General features: G+C 40.6%; 2 protein-coding genes and 1 non-coding gene across 13 annotated transcripts in view; 2 read left to right on the top strand and 1 right to left on the bottom strand.

Annotated features, from left to right (window-relative positions):
- The window catches only part of MTMR10 (myotubularin related protein 10), a 52,392-nt gene extending 43,671 nt beyond the window's left edge, over positions 1 to 8,721 (top strand). For 2 of the 4 annotated variants that reach the window (XM_032259947.1, XM_032259949.1), the window contains 3 exons: positions 584 to 754; positions 4,753 to 4,935; positions 5,527 to 8,609. In XM_032259947.1, coding sequence (XP_032115838.1) covers positions 584 to 754; positions 4,753 to 4,935; positions 5,527 to 6,123 — 951 coding nt within the window. In that variant the 3' untranslated portion in view covers positions 6,124 to 8,609. Of the gene's footprint in view, positions 1 to 583; positions 755 to 4,752; positions 4,936 to 5,526 lie in introns of all 4 variants that reach the window. The other 2 variants (XM_032259948.1, XM_032259946.1) reach the window with 2 other exon arrangements.
- LOC116537767 lies at positions 2,540 to 2,601 on the top strand. The gene has a single exon (XR_004263320.1). It is a non-coding gene; the product is annotated as a U7 small nuclear RNA (small nuclear RNA).
- FAN1 (FANCD2 and FANCI associated nuclease 1) overlaps positions 5,938 to 18,636 on the bottom strand; it is a 40,800-nt gene continuing 28,101 nt past the window's right edge. For 4 of the 8 annotated variants that reach the window (XM_032259937.1, XM_032259942.1, XM_032259940.1 and 1 more), the window contains one exon: positions 9,721 to 10,034. In XM_032259937.1, coding sequence (XP_032115828.1) covers positions 9,897 to 10,034 — 138 coding nt within the window. In that variant the 3' untranslated portion in view covers positions 9,721 to 9,896. Of the gene's footprint in view, positions 6,028 to 8,335; positions 8,724 to 9,720; positions 10,035 to 10,855; positions 11,024 to 18,636 lie in introns of those variants that run through there. The other 4 variants (XM_032259938.1, XM_032259939.1, XR_004263247.1 and 1 more) reach the window with 4 other exon arrangements.

Genomic DNA, 18,636 nt, shown 5'->3' with positions numbered 1-18,636 from the left:
CCTTAGATTTATAGTTAGACTGTGGAAGGCCTTACAAATAGCTTACAGGCCTGGCAAGTCAGATGAGTTTTTAGAAGATTGTTTCAGAGACCACCATTTGACTTGTGGTGTCTCATAAAAAACAGTGGTCATCACCTGCTGCACTTGGGGACACACCATGTGACCTAGGCTGATAGCAAAGTGTTTTCTGATGGTGAGCCTACAGGATCAACCAAAAATTACAAAAGTTTGTTGATGGTTTGGTTTTGTTATAAAACCTAAAGAATTGTTTCTAGGTCATGCTTAAACACATATGTTGCTCTTCCTCCTTTATATAGTGGCAACCTACTCAGCTGTTGCTTTGCCAATTCAAGTTGTTTACACTTATTGGGCAAATAAGGGTTGTGATGTTCATCATGGTTGAACATTACTTCTTGGGTTTGATAGATGTTTATCATCTATCCTTAGCTCAGCTTAGGAGCCAAGTGGTTTAGGCTTAGATGTTTTCTCATTCATGTCTTTAACATCAGCAGTACATTTTGAAGTCAGTGTGAATGGCTGAAGGATAACATTAAATGATCCCATTTCTCTTTGTATTTGCCAGTCTCCTTTATTTTTGCTATTCTTGGATGCTACCTGGCAGCTATTAGAACAATATCCTGCAGCTTTCGAGTTCTCAGAAACCTACCTGGCAGTGTTGTATGACAGCACCCGGATCTCACTGTTTGGCACCTTCTTGTTCAACTCCCCTCACCAGCGAGTGAAGCAAAGCACGGTAAACGGCCCTGTGGCCCTGACTACGTTTTTCTTGTTTTTACAACTTTATCAAGGCATAATTGAAGTATAATTAACTACCTATTTAAAATCTATGATTAAAACTCTCTTACTGCCATCTTCAGCTGAAATTTCTGAATGAACTAAAGACACAAAAATCTAGGAAATTATTTTTATGAGTTAACATTTTTTGTTTGATGTAATTTTTTGTAGTAAAACCCCTTAAAGATGTAAATTAACCACCTTAAATGTCATGCTTTTGTATTTATATTTCACATTTGGGCTATTGGGTAGTAAAAACCAAAGCCCTGTTACAGGACATTTATTTCTTAGGTCAGTAGGATAAAAAGTTGTACAAAACAAGATTATTTTCCTTTAAGAGTTCTAAGTTTCCCGTCACAATTCATAGCTCTAGAGGAAGAGTCATTTATGACTAAGCAGTGTCTCAAGGCAAACTTGAAACTAGCTACTTCTTGCCACTGGTGGGAACCATTCTGGACCAAAGTGCTGTCTCACCCACGCTTGAACCAACAACAGAAGTTGACAATCGCTCCAGAGACCGCTGAGAGAAACAGAAAGGGGTAGCTCTTGTGGGTCTTCAGGAAGCCTGTCTAGGAAGTTGATTACCCTCACAGTGAGCTCCGGGGCAGGAAACCTGAATTCTGGCCCTGGTCTGGGAAAAGTGCTCCGCCCATGTTCCGCTCAGGCTTCAGCCTGTCAGTCCAGGTTCCTTACCTGTAAAATGGATCTGTCAGGTTAACAATTCTGCCTTTAGTCTCATTGTATGAGGTGAAAACATTTTGTAAACTGTGAAGCATTATGCAAATTTTCCTAAAGATGTATGAATTATTCTGGATTTGTTGGTGTAAAAGACAAAACACACTGGTTAGTTAAGGAGCTGATTTTATTCAGGCTATTGTAGGAGGGAGAATTTAATTAATGGGCGTTCCAAAGAAAAGGCCAAAGCCTGGGATATTTTATAGTCAGAAAACAGGGTAATGAGGAGGGAGGGCAGTCTGATTTCAGTTCACAGGAGTGAGTTCTCAGGACACGAAAAGCAGGCGGGATTGTCCAACATTGCCACTTTTGGGGAGCTCAGGGCTCAAAGAAGCTCAACACCGTCAGCCCGTCTCTACAAAAAATAAAAAATTAGCCTGATGTAGTGGTGCACACCTGTGGTCCCACCTACTGGGGAGGCTGAGGTAGGAGGATGGCTTAAGCCCAGGAGGCAGAGATTGCAGTGAGCTGAGACTGTCACTGCACTTCAGCCTGGGTAACAGAGCCAGAGTCCGTCTCCTGGACCAGTGATACAGGCTCAGAGGCTCCTGAGGCATGGAACGCTTATTCGTTCCTAAAATACATGTTCTCCCAGTTGCTCGTTTTCATTTGTCGTCACCGTAATCATTCTTGGGCCCCTCATCTGCTTTGAGCTAGGCTTGCCCTCGGCCTTGTTTGCCTCTCTCTGTTCTTCCCCATTCTCTCCTATCACTGCCCTCTGCACACAGTGTGAGCCTACAAAAGGTGCATGAGGCGAGGACAAAGACTTTGGAGTCTGGGGACTGGGCAGTGCACTGGGTGGCTATCTGCGTGGAGGACTCCCGGCACCCAGACACCACTGCCTCTGCTGCTTGGCTGATGCTGTGTGTGCAGAGACTTCTCACCAGGAGTGAGCGTTACTGAATTGTATCGAGGGAGCTGTAAAAAATACTTCCTACAAGTATTTAATCTGCTTTCTCTGTTCATGTTCTAGTGCTCTATTTAATTTAACTTTTTCAAAAGCTTTTTCTAGTGTTACAGCTCTGTTAGAATTTGTCTAGCAGGCTTTCTGGTTTTTGCCAGAAAGCCCCTCCACCCCCCCCCCCCCAAAAAAAAAAAAAAAAAAAAAAAAACTTTTTCTGACTAATACTAACATGAATCTCCCTTTCCCTTCCTCCCTGCCAGGAACTGGTCATTGACTAAGGGTCATGATTCTTAACTGTCCTCAGCCCCCTCCACACAGCCAAAAGCCCAAAGCATTTCTTTTTTTTTCCACTCTGAGGCTACCTTAGGTGCTAGCGGCTAGGTAGTGTTTATAGAAAATCTAATAGCCCTTGGAGATAAATATTTTTAATTTTCACCTTTTAAAAAAGAGGACATCTTTTAAGACCGAATCTGGCTCTGTTACCCAGGTGGTGTGATCTCAGCTCATTGCAACCCCTGCCTCTCCTCTCACCTCAGCCACCTGAGAAGCTGGGACTACAGGCACATGCCACCAAACCTAGCTAATTTTTGTGTGTGTTTTTTTTTTTTTTTTTGAGACGGAGTTTCGCTCTTGTTACCCAGGCTAGAGTGCAATGGCGTGATCGTGGCTCACCGCAACCTCCGCCTCCTGGGTTCAGGCAATTCTCCTGCCTCAGCCTCCTGAGTAGCTGGGACTACAGACATGCGCCACCATGCCCAGCTAATTTTTTGTAGTTTTAGTAGAGACGGGGTTTCACCATGTTGACCAGGATGGTCTCGATCTCTTGACCTCGTGATCCACCTGCCTCAGCCTCCCAAAGTGCTGGGATTACAGGCTTTTTTTTTTTTTTTTAGAGTCAGGGTTTTGCCGTGTTGCCCAGTCTGGTCTTGAACTCATGAACTCAAGTGGTCCACCCATCTCAGCCTTCCAAAGTTAATGGGATTACAGGCATGAGCCACCACAGTTAGCCAAGAGGACAGTTTCTGTATACTTCCTGAAGGTCCATTAAAATAGGTTCGGGTTCATGTTTTACTGGATTTCAGCTCTTGACAGTGTCTAAAGTAAATGGATTGTTTTTAATCCATGTGCGTGTATGATGAAATTTCAAGTGACTAAAAATTTTTAATATGTGTATTTGGTTCTTAATGAGTTTTTACTTATTTGAAATAGAAAATTTTGTAAACATTTTAAAAACGCTCTGTGCTATTACAAAACGTATCCATTTCTTGATGATTCCAGGCTGCCACTGTGGCAAGGAATGCCACCTGGCCTCCTGACTGCTATATATTTTTTCCTAGTAACATTCTTTGCCTTTTTAATAATTTCCAAATAAATTCTTGGGGTTTTTTTGGTAGAAAATTTGGAGAGTACTAAAAGGCACAGAACAAAGAATCCAACATTTCCCACCATCCAGAGACTCTGTTTGGGGATATGTCCTCCAGGGAACTGTTGTGTATATGCTGCTGTGGTAGCCTTCTGCCATCACTCAGCTGAGAGTCCTTTCTCCATATTGCTAAATGTGACTGCTTCATAGAGATGGTCTAGGCTGCCTTGCAGAGGAGCTGTGTCTTCCTCACAGTGAAGTGGTTGGCTGTCACCCTGTAGCCTTGCGTTGCCTCAGTTTACTGCAGTGAGAAGCCACGTAACCAAGTTGTACCAGCCCAGAGTCCAGGCCAGAGGTGGACTCCTGTGAAGAGGGGTCTCCTGTGTACACGGTCTCCATGGTCTTAGCCACCTGCTAGGACTATAGGGGAGTTGATTCATTCCTCCCTACCCCGAGTCTGTGGCCTGTGCGAAGTGTAGCTCCCCACTTAGAAAATGTTATAAAATTGGTGGTAGTGATTTCCATCCAAAGATTTTGTTAGTCCACTTACCAACAGGTAACTGCTTAAATGTACTGACCATGTGCTCATAAAAGTAAAATACTGTAATTACAGAAATAAATTCAACATGTTTAAGACTTTCTGGTATCAGGTTAGTGGAATTTCTCTTAATAACATTCTTATTGCACAAAGGGCACAGCTTCCTTGGGGTCCTAAGGCAGAAGGCACCTGAATAACACTCCTTGTTTATGGGGACTGTTGGGCTTCTCTGTGCTCAAGGGCCAGGAGCGCCTCTTCTCTTGAAGTGCAAGTGCCGCTCTGGTGGGTTTTGAGGCTGCGGTACAGAACATTTAACCTATATAATGATGAATGGCTCATCTGAAAAAAGGAATTCATGAGAAAATCTTTAGTTTTGCATCTTTTCGCAGATGTTCAAATACTTTATTTATTTTGCAGGAATTTGCTATAAGCAAAAATATCCAATTGGGTGATGAGAAGGGCTTAAAATTCCCCTCCGTTTGGGACTGGTCACTCCAGTTTACAGCAAAGGACCGCACCCTTTTCCATAACCCCTTCTACATTGGAAAGAGCACACCTTGTGTACAGAATGGCTCCATGAAGTCTTTTAAACGGACAAAGGTAAATGACAGCTAACAAAACCTGATGTTGGCTCACATGTAACCAAACACATCGTTTTCAGAACAGAGAGCATTAAAAATAAAGGTGCTTCCAACAGTAACACCGCTAATGCCGGTTTCTGAGGGGTCATTCCCTTTTTAACTGAAATGACTATATCCCAACTTTCTTCTCGGCGTCTGAGGCCCACGAAGGCTCAGTACCTGAGCATGGGCAGACTGCGGCTCTGAGCCTGCCAGCCCCGTTTACTGAAACCCATCCAGTCTGCTGTTCTTGATACAACCAGCCAGGTCTGGGTTTTTTTCCCAACCCTAGTCTTAGAACTTATCCTTAAGCAAATTAGTGGCTAGCAGGTACTCTCATCCCTACCCCTATTCAGGCTGATGGTGATAGCCTAGGTAGAGTCAACACCTAAGAAAAATTTTAAGGGGAGGAGGATTAGAATACAGACTGCAAAGAAGGGAGGAAAATGTTCTTTGAAGCGGAAATTCCATTAATTTTTCATAGTATTGAGTTTATATTTGCCATTGCATCCTTACAATCTTTCTAAAAAGGGAAACCCCGGAACATAATGGTAAAATCTCTTCTGTATAGAAAAGCTACAGCTCTACACTAAGAGGAATGCCATCATCCTTAAAGAATGGAATCATCAGTGACCAAGAATTACCTCCAAGGAGAAATTCATTGATATTAAAACTAAAGCCAGATCCACCTCAGCAAACCAACAGCCAGAACAGTGACATGGAGCAGTATTTTAGAGAATGGTTTTCCAAGCCAGTTGACCTGCACGCTGTTATTCTGCCACGTGTCTCTGGAACACACTTAAAACTGTGGAAACTGTGCTACTTCCGCTGGGTTCCCGAGGCCCAGATCAGCCTAGGCGGCTCCATCACAGCCTTTCACAAGCTCTCCATCCTGGCCGACGAAGTCGATGTGCTGAGCAGGATGCTGCGGCAGCAGCGCAGTGGCCCCCTAGAGGCCTGCTATGGGGATCTGGGCCAGAGCAGGATGTACTTCAGAGCCAGTGGCCCCAACGACACCTCAGGGACGCCAGAGTTTCTCTCCTCCTCATTTCCATTTTCTCCTGTAGGGAATCTATGCAGACGAAGCATTTTAGGAACGCCATTAAGCAAATTTTTAAGTGGGGCCAAAATATGGTTGTCTACTGAGACATTAGCAAATGAAGACTAAAATAGGATGTTTTCTGAACATTTTGAGGGAAGCTGTAAACTTTTTTCCTCCAAATTCAAATTGCTAACCTAGGCATTTGAAGCTCTAATAACTTTATATGTAAAAATAGTTGGAATTTGCACTAATATTTAAAAACATGTTGAATCATGCTTTTTTTCACACTGTAAAACAGATACAAATTTTGTTTCTGTCCTCTTTCTGTCATTACAGGTCTGGCTCTTGTAACTGTGATCAAACTGTTCATTTTTCTGTCTGCTACATTTTTGTCTCCATCCGTTTCCTACTGCCTCCTGAAGGCTATCTGATAGTCACATTAGCAACCCCAAGCAGCAAACAGGAAAGATAAGAAATTTGCGTTTTGTATCATTTTCAGTTACATCTGATAAAACCTCCAGCAGGCTTTAGGAACTATTCATGTATTTTTCTGGTCACTTTCTGTCATCTGTAATTGAACTCACCTGATGAAGGTTCAGTGTTCTGTGGCCAGAATTTATTTTAGATCACCTTCTTGGAGACCATAGATCACTGTGTTTTGAAATCAAGAGTTTGCTTTTAACTTCATAGGGCTAACTTTAAAATGATATGCACTGTTAACTTTAAAGCATTTGCTGTATATAATTAAACTTAGAAGTGCCTTTGACATTAAGATACAAATATTACAGAGGAAACTATAATTTTACTTCTAAAATTGGGGTGTGAAAATCCCATTGCATATCGGAAATAGGCTTTTCATATTAAGTTTCATAGCCAGGAGTCCCCAAAGTCCTGTTCCTCTGAAAGCCACTGGGGAGTGGCCTGTGGGTTGCTGATTCCTCTGAGAGGTTGGTGGTGTAGACAGGAGAGTGCCATCTATGCCGAAACCCACCCTCAAAAACAAGGCTTGCTGGGAGGCGTGCTGGGCTTGGCCATCAGTATTTCTAACGTGGTAAACTGTTGCCGGCACTTCTTGAAAGTTACTAATGAGGTCATGAGTTGGGCGCTTGCACAGATACTCTCCTTCTGTCATAGCTCCTAATGCTTAGGAATAGAGAAATAAAAATGGATTCTCTCAGAACACTGCCGTTTGATTAAATAGTGAGAGAAGTCCTCCCCAATCTCCGACTTACGACAGCAAAGTTGAGAATGAGCAGACAGTTGTTTGCTTGATCTGAAACTCCCTCATTTCCAAACTGTGACAGGAGCCTACCCACCACTGTAGAGGTCAAAGCTGAAGCTTACAGCAGTGAAAAGGGGCACCATCTCCCCCACACTCCTTATTCCCTGCTTAAAAGGTGGACGCTTTCAAATTTGACTGTTCGTTTCTTAAACTGCCATCCTAAGATACGGAAAATTGTTATAGTAATAAGTGTCTAGTTAGCTTATTTCCTTTTCTAAAACAAGTTTTTCCAAGATAGCTATATTTTATCTTTATGTGTACTGAGTAGCTGTTTCTATTTGAATTATTTGCCTTTTAAAAATTGATATTGTCTCTGGATATAACAGGACAGGAGTTCTTAGAAAATATCTTCAGAAATTTACTTTATGGGTAAACCCAAGGTTTTTGCCAATTTGTTGCCTAGAAAATAAGGGCTATTTTTAGTTTATACAAATAGAATTATTAAACATTTTTACAGTCCTTGATTGGAAACCAGACCCAGTCTCCTTATAACACCACAGTGCATCCTGCCGTTGATAGTGTAATCGTGATTCTCCCTTTTTCATTTAGCTGCTTTTTTATTATTACTTTTGGATTGAGCATTTTTCCCTCTGTAATTTTCTTCCCTCACATTTCTGTATTTTAACTTCTGTAGTATTTTATTGTTGTTAATTTACAAGTTTAAAAGTATTAGGTACTATTAATAGTTTAAAATAGAAAAATGCCTATTTTTATGATAATCAGATGTAGTGAAAGAGTTTTATTTTTGCTGGACAGTTGTTATATCATGATTATTGTGCCACAGTTTATTGTGCATAATATGAAAAACAACTATGACAGCCTTCAGTCAGGCCAGGCTAAAGCTAGCTGCTCAGCACTTCTGCTGTCAGAGGGACACGTGGTGACAGCAGTGGTGTGGCTGCACAGAGCGCACTAGAGAGCGCTCAGCACCCCTGCTGCCCACCAGCAGAACTCGTGTGGGGGAACGCCCTGCAGATGCTGACGCGCTGGACGAAATTTCTAGTATTGAAAGTAAAGGTGTACAGTTTCTTGCTGTCATTTTATGATGGAAACCAATTTTGAAATGAAAAATGTCTAACTTTATTTAAGGAAAGGATATTAATTTGTACTAACAGAGGGTGAAAGCTGTTCGCATCCGTCAGCAAAATCTGCTTGCTGCAGTAGTAACCTCAAGTGATTAAAACTTTATTTCCAGAGAAAACTAAAACCTTAGTGCCTAAAATTGATGACTTGAGTTCAAGTGGGATGAGCAGGAAGATGTGAGATTTTCTTGTTTAAAAGTAATGAATGTGAAGGAAGTTTTGATTGCTTAATAAAATTTCCACAGCAACTGTTTGTCGTTGTCAGTATGAAATCATCTACAGGAACACGGTGATGGAAGATGTGAAGGTATCTTCTCCATTCCATACTTCTGTGTCATCCATGGGACGTTTCTCCTTGCCCTCTAAAGCCAGGTAGTGATCAGTGATTTTTTTAACAGTAATTCAGAAGTGGCTCAAGTTAAAGCCATGTGGATATTGATGGACAATGCCCTAACTGGTCCTTCCATTCAATAAATTCAGAACAAGTCAAAAGATTGGGATTACAGTCCCTGACTCCTGGGCCTGGCGCATGGATAAATCACCTACCACACCCCTTGCCCAGCCTGAGACCCTCTCACAAATGAGCAGCCCTGATTTGACTGTCAACAGAGAAAATACCCCAATCTAGTTATTAGGGATGGTCCCAAGGAGAAGGACAATGAGAAACAACTACTTCTGATAAAGACTTCACTCCTTTCATGATCTGGGGCTGATCAGTAGAACAAGCATTGAGATGTCTTAACACAGCTTCGTGAGAATTTTTGAATAATTCCTAAAGAAATTGGAATTTCAACTGTTTCTGCCACCTTAATCATAAAAGTTTAAGAGCTAAATGTGTAGGGCAGTAAAGAAAAATTGAAGATTCTCAGTTTCCCATATTATTAATTACTTGAAGGAAAGGTTGCTTATGCTACTTTTACAAAAAATCTAAAAATATGAATCATCACTGGTTTTTGAGTTTTCTAGCTTTTTGCATGTCTAATCATATAAATGCATCCAGCTCCAAAAATGGTCAACAAGGTTTTTCCCTTTTAAAAAGTTCATTACTGGCTGGGTGTGGTGGCTCACGCCTGTAATCCCAGTATTTTGGGAGGCCAAGGTGGGTGGATCACTTGAGAAGTTCAAGATCAGCCTGGCCAGCAAGGCAAAACCCCATCTTTACTAAAAACAAAAATTAGCCGGGTGTGGTGGTACACACCTGTAATCCCAGTTACTGGGGAGGTTGAGGCAGGAGAATTGCTTGAACCCAGGAGGCAGAGGTTGCAGTGAGCAAAGATCACACCACTGCTCTCCAGCCTAGGCAACAAAGTGAGACTCTGTCTCAGGGTGGGGCGGCGGGGGGGAGCTCATTACTTACTGTGTGTGGAATCAATGAGTGTATTCAAGCAAACACTATTTTATGATATACTGACACTGTACGATGACAAGTCAAACTATCAGGTTTATAATGGACAGTAACAAAACTAATTAAAACATGATCTTTATATCAAAATCTTACATCAGTGTATGACCAAATATCCCCAATTCCATAGCTTTTAGCTAAGGCTTTGGCTCTTTGCTCCAACTGCAACCACATGGCAGACTTCTACTTCAGCTCCCAGCTTCTGCAGCTCATCCAACCAGATCATCTGCTTATGTGAAAGGCGATCACTGGGGCCTTTAACTTCCACCAGCTGTAAGAGAAATTTTTAAAAGTTATTAGTATCTTACTGAAACTGAAAAGCCATCCAAATAAGTTACTGTAGTTGTCACTGACAACGATTTAAATGGCTCTTCTGCTTTCTCACTGTATTTGTAAGTATAACACAAACAGACGAATGGTCCTTCACTTAGAATGGTTCGCCTTAGGATTTTTTTACTTTAAAATGGTGCAAAAGTGATACACACTCAATGGAAACCATGCTGAGTTTTGATCTTTTCCCAGTATGATACTCGATGCTGGGCAGCAGCAGTGAGCCACAGCTCCCAGTCAGCCACACGATCATGAGGGTAACCAGTACTCTGCGGTGCGGAGGACTAGATGATTCTGCCCAACTGTAGGCTGACGCATGCGTTCTGAGCACATTTAAGGTAAGCTACGCTACGCTATGAGGTTTTGGTGGGGTTAAGTATGTTAAACGCATTTTCAACAAGATTTTCAGTTGATGTGTAGGATTTATCAGGGCATATCTCTCCATCACAAGTTGAGGACCATCTGTATGCAGCTGAGAAATTTATTCAGAAATGTTTCTATTCTGTAGAAACTACACAGTTCCTCAACAGAATATCAGTAAGTGCATTCTTAGTATAGCAAATGAAAAATTGTTTTAAGGAATGTACTGGGTTTTACTTCCCTACTTAAAACCTTCCAGTTTTCTGTTACATTTTCAATTAGATCTAAACTTCTTGCCATGACCAGTCTCTTCCCTACCTAAGGCCCTCACTTCCACTTGCTACTTGCTGTTCCCACTGCCTCGGACATTTCTCCCTGTTGTTGGCATGCCTGACTTCTTACCTTTAAATGCTCAGCTTAAACTCATCTTGAGAGGTCACAGCTATAAGTAGATCCTCCCTACGCATTTCTTTTATGGCATTCATAACATAAAAATATGTGCTACATGTCATCTTCATAATGGCAGGAATTGTGTTCACTAACCACCACCAGAAGACAATAAAAACTATCGTAAAGTATAGAAAAAACGTATTTTAAATACAGCATTCAGCAGCCTAATAGACATTTAATTAGAGTCCCCAAAAGAACAATAGAAAAAAATAAAGAAAAAAATGGCCAAAATTTTTCCAGATTTGGAGAAAACTATAAACCCAAGGATTCAAGAAAATCAACTAATCCCAGCCCCCAAATGTAATAGTACCCTAGGAAATGCCATACCTGTATATTCATTAATGGAAGGGATATAGTCAAAACAGCAAGAATTTATTTTTATTTTTCTAAACTTACTTTAGGTCTACCATATGGGTTTTTTTTTTTTTTTTTTTTTATTGTACTTTAAGTTCTGCAGTACATGTGCAGATCTTGCAGGGTTGTTGCATAGGTATACACATGCCATGGTGGTTTGCTGTCTCCATCCCCCCATCACATACATCAGGCATTTCTCCCAGTGTTATCCCTCCCCAATCTCCCCGCCTCCCGCTGTCCCTCCCCTGTCCCTCCCCCAGCCCCAACCTCCCCCAACATGCCCCAGTGTGTGATGTTCCCCTCCCTGTGTCCATGTGTTCTCACTGTTCAACACCTGCCTATGAGTGAGAATATGAGGTGTTCGGTTTTCTGTTCTTTTGTCAGTTTGCTGAGAATGATGGTTCCATGATTGATCCATGTCCCTACAAAGGATATGAACTCGTTTTTTATGGCTGCGTAGTATTCGATGGTGTATATGTGCTACATTTTCATTGTCCAGTCTATTATCAGTGGGCATTTGGGTTGGTTCCAGGTCTTTGCTATTGTAAACAGTGCTGCAGTGAACATACATGTGCATGTGTCTTTGTAATAGAATGATTTATAATCCTTTGGGTATATACTCAGTAATGGGATTGTTGGGTCAAATGGAATTTCTATTTCTAGATCCTTGAGGAATCACCACACTGTCTTTCACAATGGTTAAACTAATTTACACTCCCACCAACAGTGTAAAAGTGTTCCTATTTCTCCACATCCTCTCCAGCATCCACTGTCTCCAGATTTTTTAATGATCGCTATTCTAACTGGTGTGAGATGGTATCTCAATGTGGTTTTGATTTGCACTTCTCTAATGACCAGGGATAATGAGCACGTTTTCATATATTTTTTGGCCTCATATATGTTTTCTTTTGAAAAGTGTCTGTTCATATCCTATGCCCACTTTTGAATGGGGTTTTTTTTTCTTGTAAATCTGCTTTAGTTCTTTGTAGATTCTGGACATTAGCCCTTTGTCAGATGGGTAGATTACAAAAATTTTTTCCCATTCTGTTCGTTGCCGGTTCACTCTGATTGTTTCCTTTGCTGTACAGAAGCTCTGCAATTTAATTAGATCTCATTTGTCTATTTTGACTTTTGTTGTCATTGCGTTTGGTGTTTTAGTCATGAAGTCCTTGTCTGTGCTTTTGTCTTGAATGGTATTACCTAGGTTTTCTTCCAGGGTTTTTATGGTGTTAGGTCTTGTGTTTACATCTTTAATCCTTCTGGAGTTAATTTTAGTATAAGGTGTAAGGAAGGGGTCCAGTTTCAGCTTTCTGCACATGGCTAGCCAGTTTCCCCAACACCATTTATTAAACAGTCAATCCTTTCCCCATTGCTTGTTTTTGTCAGGTTTGTCAAAGGTCAGATGGTTGTAGAGGTGTGGCGTTGCCTCCAAAGCCTCTGTTCTGTTCCATTGGTCTATATCTCTGTTTTGGTACCAGTACCATGCTGTTTTGATTACTGTAGACTTGTTGTATAGTTTGAAGTCATGTAGTGTGATGCCTCCAGCTTTGTTCTTTTTGCTTAGGATTGTCTTGGCTCTGCAGGCTCTCTTTTGGTTCCCTATGAAGTTTAAGGTGATTTTTTACAGTTCTGTAAAGAGGATCATAGGTAGCTTGATGGGGATAGCGTTTATATATTATTTTGGGCAGCATGGCCATTTTCACAATATTGATTCTTCCTAAACATGAGCATGGAATGTTTTTCCATCTGTTTGTATCTTATTTCTTTGAGCAGTAGTTTGTAGTTATCCTTGAAGAGGTCCTTTATATCCTTTGTTAGTTGTATTCCTAGGTATTTTGTTCTCTTTGTAGCAACTGTGAATGGCAGTTCGCTCTTGATTTGGCTCTCTGTTAGTCTGTTATTGGTGTATAGGAATGCTTGTTATTTCTGCACATTCATTTTGTATCCTGAGACTTTGCCGAAGTTGCTTATCAGTTTAAGGAGATTTTGGGCTGAGACGATGGGGTCTTCTAAATATACAATCATGTCATCTGCAAATAGAGACAATTTTACTTCCTCCCTTCCTAGTTGAATACGCTTTCTTTTCGTTGCCTGATTGCTCTGGCTAGAACTTCCAATACTATATTGAATAGGACTGGTGAGAGAGGGCATCCTTGTCCAGTGCCAGATTTTAAAGGGAATGCTTCCAGTTTTTGCCCATTCAGCGTAATATTGGCTGTGGGTTTCTCGTAAACAGCTTTTATTATTTTGAGATACATTCCATCAATACCTAGTTTGAGACTTTTTAGCATAAAGGGCTGTTGAATTTTGTCAAAGGCCTTCTCTGCATGTATTTAGATAATCATGTGTTTTTTGTCTTTGGTTCTCTTTATGTGCTGGATTACATTTATAGACTTGTATATGCTGAACCAGCCTTGTATCCCCCACATGAAGCCTACTTGATCATGGTAGATAAACTTTTTGATGTGCTGTTGCAATTGGTGTGCCAGTATTTTATTGAAGATTTCTGCAGCTATGTTCATCATGGATATTGGCCTGAAGTTTTTTTGTTGAGTCTCTCCTGGGTTTTGGTATCAGGATGATGTTGGTCTAAGAAAATGATTTGGGAAGGATTCCCTCTTTTTGGATTGTTTGGAATAGTTTCAGAAAGAGTGGTACCAGCTTCTCTTTGTACGTCTGGTAGAATTCAGCTGTGAACCCACCTGGACCTGGACTTTTTTTGGTTGGTAGGCTATTAATTGCTGCCTCAAGTTCAGTCATTGTTATTGGTCTATTCAAAGTTTCAACCTCTTCCTGGTTTCTGCTTGGGAGGGTGCAAGTGTCCAGGAATTTATCCGTTTCTTCCAAGTTTACTGGTTTATATGCACAGAGTTGTTTGTAGTAATCTCTGATGGTAGTTTATATTTCTGTGGAATCGGTAGTGATATCCCCTTTATCATTTTTTATTGTATGTACTTGATTCTTTTCTTTTTTATTAATCTGGCTAGCAGTCTATTTTGTTATCTTTTCAAACAACCAGTTCCTGGTTATGTTGATTTTCTTGTAGGGTTTTTTTGTGTCTCTTACCTCCTTTCATTCTGCTTTGATCTTAGTTATTTCTTGTCTTCTGCCAGCTTTTGACTTTTTTGTATCTTGCTCTTCTAGCTCTTTCAATTTTGATGATAGGGTGTTGATGTTAGATATTTCCTTGCTTCTCATGGGCATTTAGTGCTATAAATTTCCCTCTAGACACTGCTTTAAATGTGTCCCAGAGATTGTGGTACATTATGTCTTCATTCTCATTGGTTTCGAAGAACATCTTTATTTCTGCCTTCATTTCACTGTTTATCCAGTCATCATTCAGGACCAGTTGTTCAGTTTCCATTTAGTTGTACGGTTCTGAGTTAGTTTCTTAATCCAGAGTTCTAATTTGATTGCACTGTGGTCTGAGAGACTGGTTGTTATGATTTCTGTTTTTTTGCATTTGCTGAGGAGTGATTTACTTCCAATTATGTGGGCAGTTTTAGAGTAAGTACGATGTGGTGCTGAGAAGAATTATGTTCTGTGGATTTGGGGTGGAGAGTTCTGTAGATGTCTATTAGGTTTGCTTGATCCAGATCTGAGTTCAAGTCCTGGATATCTTGTTGATTTTCTGTCTCGTTGATCTGTCTAATATTGACAGTGGAGTGTTAAAGTCTCCCACTATTATTGTGTGGGAGTCTAAGTCTCTTTGTAGGTCATTAAGAACTTGCTTTATGTATCTGGATGCTCCTGTATTGGATGCATATATATTCAGGATCGTTAGCTCTTCTTGTTGCATTGATCCTTTTACCATTATGTAATACCCTTCTTTGTCTTTTTGTTCTTTGTTGGTTTAAAGTCCGTTTTATCAGAGACTAGGATTGCAACTCCTGCTTTTTTTTTGCTTTTCATTTGAGCAGCCAGAATTTTTTAACACCAGAGGAAAAAAAGATTTTTTCATTGGAAACCATGCTAGTTAGACGATAGTAGACTAATATTTTTAAAGTGCTGAAAAATATCTGTCAACATAGAATTCTTTGCCCAGAAAAAAACATCTTTCCAAGACAAAGGTGAAATAAAGACTAAGACATACAAAACCTAAATACAGTCATTCCTCAGTATCTGTGGAGGACTGATTTAAAGAACCCCTCTGAATCTGAAATCCACAGATGCTCAAGTCCCTGAAATAAAATGGCACAGCATTTTCATACTCTGTGCACATCTTTTCATATATTTTAAATCATCTCTAGATTACTTATAATACCTAAAACAATATAAATGCTATGAAAATAGTTGTTATGCTGTATTTTTATTTGGTTTGTTTATTGTTGTTGTTACTTTTTATTGTTTTTCTTTTATCCAATTATTTTCAATCCATGGTTGGTTGTATCTACAGAAGCAGAAACCATGGAAACAGAGGGCTAACTGCTGTAATTAGTTACCAGAACTTCACTTCAAGAAATGTTAAAGGGAATTTTTTTTTTTTTTTGAGACAAGGTCTCACTCTGTTGCCCAGGCTTGTGTGTAGTCGTATGATCTCAGCTCACTGCAGCCTTGACCTCCCAGGCTCAAGCAATTCTCCCACCTCAGCCCCCCAAGTAGCTGGGACTACAAATGCACACCACCACACCTGGCTGATTTCTTTATTGTTTTGTAGAGATGTGGTTTCACTGTGTTGCCCAAGCATCTACCCACCTCAGCCTCACAAAGTGCTGGGATTACAGGCATGAAAGGAAATTCTGCAAGCAGGTGAGTAAGATCACACAGAAATCTGGATCTATACAAAAAAGCACTGGAAATGCTATCTACATGAGTAAATATAGACTCTTATCAACTGTAGAAAGCAAAAATAGTATGTTATAGAATGTCTAACACACAGAAGTAAAACATATGAAAACACCACAAAGGCTAGGAGGGAAGATATTATTGAAAGGTTCTTTTTACTCTATATTATTAAAGTGTGTATCACTTGAAGGTGGATAAGTTTAAGATGATATATACTGTACATACTAATGCAACCACTTAAACACAATGAACAGTTACAGTTAACAAGCCTACAAAGCTATAAAATGCAATCTTTAAAAATAAGGCAGGGCCAGACACTGTGGCTCACACCTGCAATCCCAACACTTAAAGAGACCATGGCAAGTGGACTGCTTGAGCCCAGGAATTCGAGATCAGCCTGGACAACATGGTGGAATCCCATCTCTAAAAAACACAAAACTAGAAAAATTACCCAGGTATGGTGGCGTGCACCTGTGGTCCCAGCTACTCAAGGAAAAGACAAGGAACAAAAGAGTTCTGAGACAAAGCAAAGACAGTTTCAGGATTTAAAGCTAAGGATATCAATAATCACATTAAATGTAAATGTTCCAAACACCCCATTAAAAGACAGAAGTTAAGTTGGATTCAAAAGTAAGACCCAACTCTATGATGCCTGTAAGAAATCCACGTTAAAAATAAAATAGGTCAAAAGTAAAAGAATAGAAAAATGTATCATGTTAACACTAAACAAAATGAGGCTGAAGTGACTACATGTTAACAGTATCAGGCCAAGTTGATTTCAGAGCAAAGATCGTCAGGAATAAGGGGGGGGGGGTCACTGCATAATGATAAAAGGGTGGCCTCAGCCGGGCGCGGTGGCTCACGCCTGTAATCCCAGCACTTTGGGAGGCCGAGGCGGGTGGATCACGAGGTCAAGAGATCGAGACCATCCCGGTCAACATGGTGAAACCCCGTCTCTACTAAAACTACAAAAAATTAGCTGGGCATGGTGGCGCATGCCTGTAATCCCAGCTACTCAGCAGGCTGAGGCAGGAGAATTGCCTGAACCCAGGAGGCGGAGGTTGCGGTGAGCCGAGATCGTGCCATTGCACTCCAGCCTGGGTAACAAGAGTGAAACTTTGTCTCAAAAAAAAAAAAAAGGGTGGCCTCATCAAGAGGACATGCCAGTCCTAAAAGTTAATGCATCTTATAATAGACCTTCAAAATACATGAATAAAATATTGATAGAAATGCAAAAAGAAATACACAAATCAGCCAGGCACAGTATGCTCCCAGCACTTTTTGGAAGACGAAGGTGGAGCCCAGGAGTTGGAGACCAGCCTGGGCAACATGGTGGAACCCCATCTCTACAAAAAACTTTTTTAAAAAATTAGCTGGGCATGATGACGCATGCCTGTAGCTCTGGCTACTCAAGAGGCTGAGGCAAAAGAATTGCTTGAGCCTGGGAGGTCAAGGCTGCAGTGATCTAAGATCACACCACCACTACACTCCAGCCTAAGTGAAATGAGACTCTGTCTCAAAAAATAGAAAAAAAGAAAAGAAAAGAATCCACAGTTATAATCAGAGATGTCAATATTATTCTCAATAATTTATAGAACAAGTAAAGAAGAAATCAGTAAGGACAAACAACTTAAACAACACTATCAACCAACTTGACCTAACTGACATTTAAAAATACTGCCCACAACAAATGCTGAACACACATTCAAGTACTAACAGAATATTCACCAGGGAAAACCATATTCTGGACCATAAAACAAGTCTCAATAAATTTAATAGGATTCAAGTCACACAAAATACGTCCTCTGACTACGACGGAGTTAAATTACAAATCAATAGCAGAAAGATACCTGCAAATCTCTTAAGAGTTTGGAAATGTAAATGACTGACTTCTAAATAAGCTGAGGATCAACGAAGAGTCCAAAGGGAAATCAGAAGGGGTGAACTGAATGAAAATGAAAACAACATATTAAATTTGTGAGGTTCAGATAAAGCAGCACTGAGAGGGAAAGTTGGAACACTAGCAAACTCTATTAGAAAAGAAGGTCTCAAAGCAATAACCATAGCTTCCACCTTAAGAAACTAGGGGAAAAAAGAACAAATGAAATCAAAAGCTGATTTTTTTTTTTTTTTTTTTTTTTTGAGACGGAGTTTTGCTGTTGTTGCCCAGACTGGAGTGCAATGGCACGATCTTGGCTCACCGCAACCCCTGCCTCCTGGGTTCAAGCAATTCTCCTGCCTCAGCCTCCCGAGTAGCTGGGATTACAGGCACGCACCATCATGCCCAGCTAATTTTTTTGTATTTTTAGTAGAGACGGGGTTTCACCTTGTTGACCAGGATGGTCTCGATCTCTTGACCTCGTGATCCACCCGCCTCGGCCTCCCAAAGTGCTGGGATTACAGGCGTGAGCCACCGCGCCCGGCGATTCTTTAAGAAAATAAGAAAAATTGTTAAACCTCCTACCAGACTCATCAAGAAAAAAAAAGACACAAATTACCAAATCAGGAATAAAAGCATGATAAAGACTCTACAGATATTAAAATGCATTAAGAAACAAATACAGGGCTGGGCGGGGTGGCTCACCCCTGTAATC

This window comes from Sapajus apella, unplaced genomic scaffold (genome assembly GCF_009761245.1).
Source record: "Sapajus apella isolate SASKATOON/1434 unplaced genomic scaffold, GSC_monkey_1.0 scaffold113, whole genome shotgun sequence".
NCBI lineage: Eukaryota > Metazoa > Chordata > Mammalia > Primates > Cebidae > Sapajus > Sapajus apella.
Note: the sequence above shows the minus strand (reverse complement) of the source record. Positions and strands in the feature narration are given on the sequence as shown.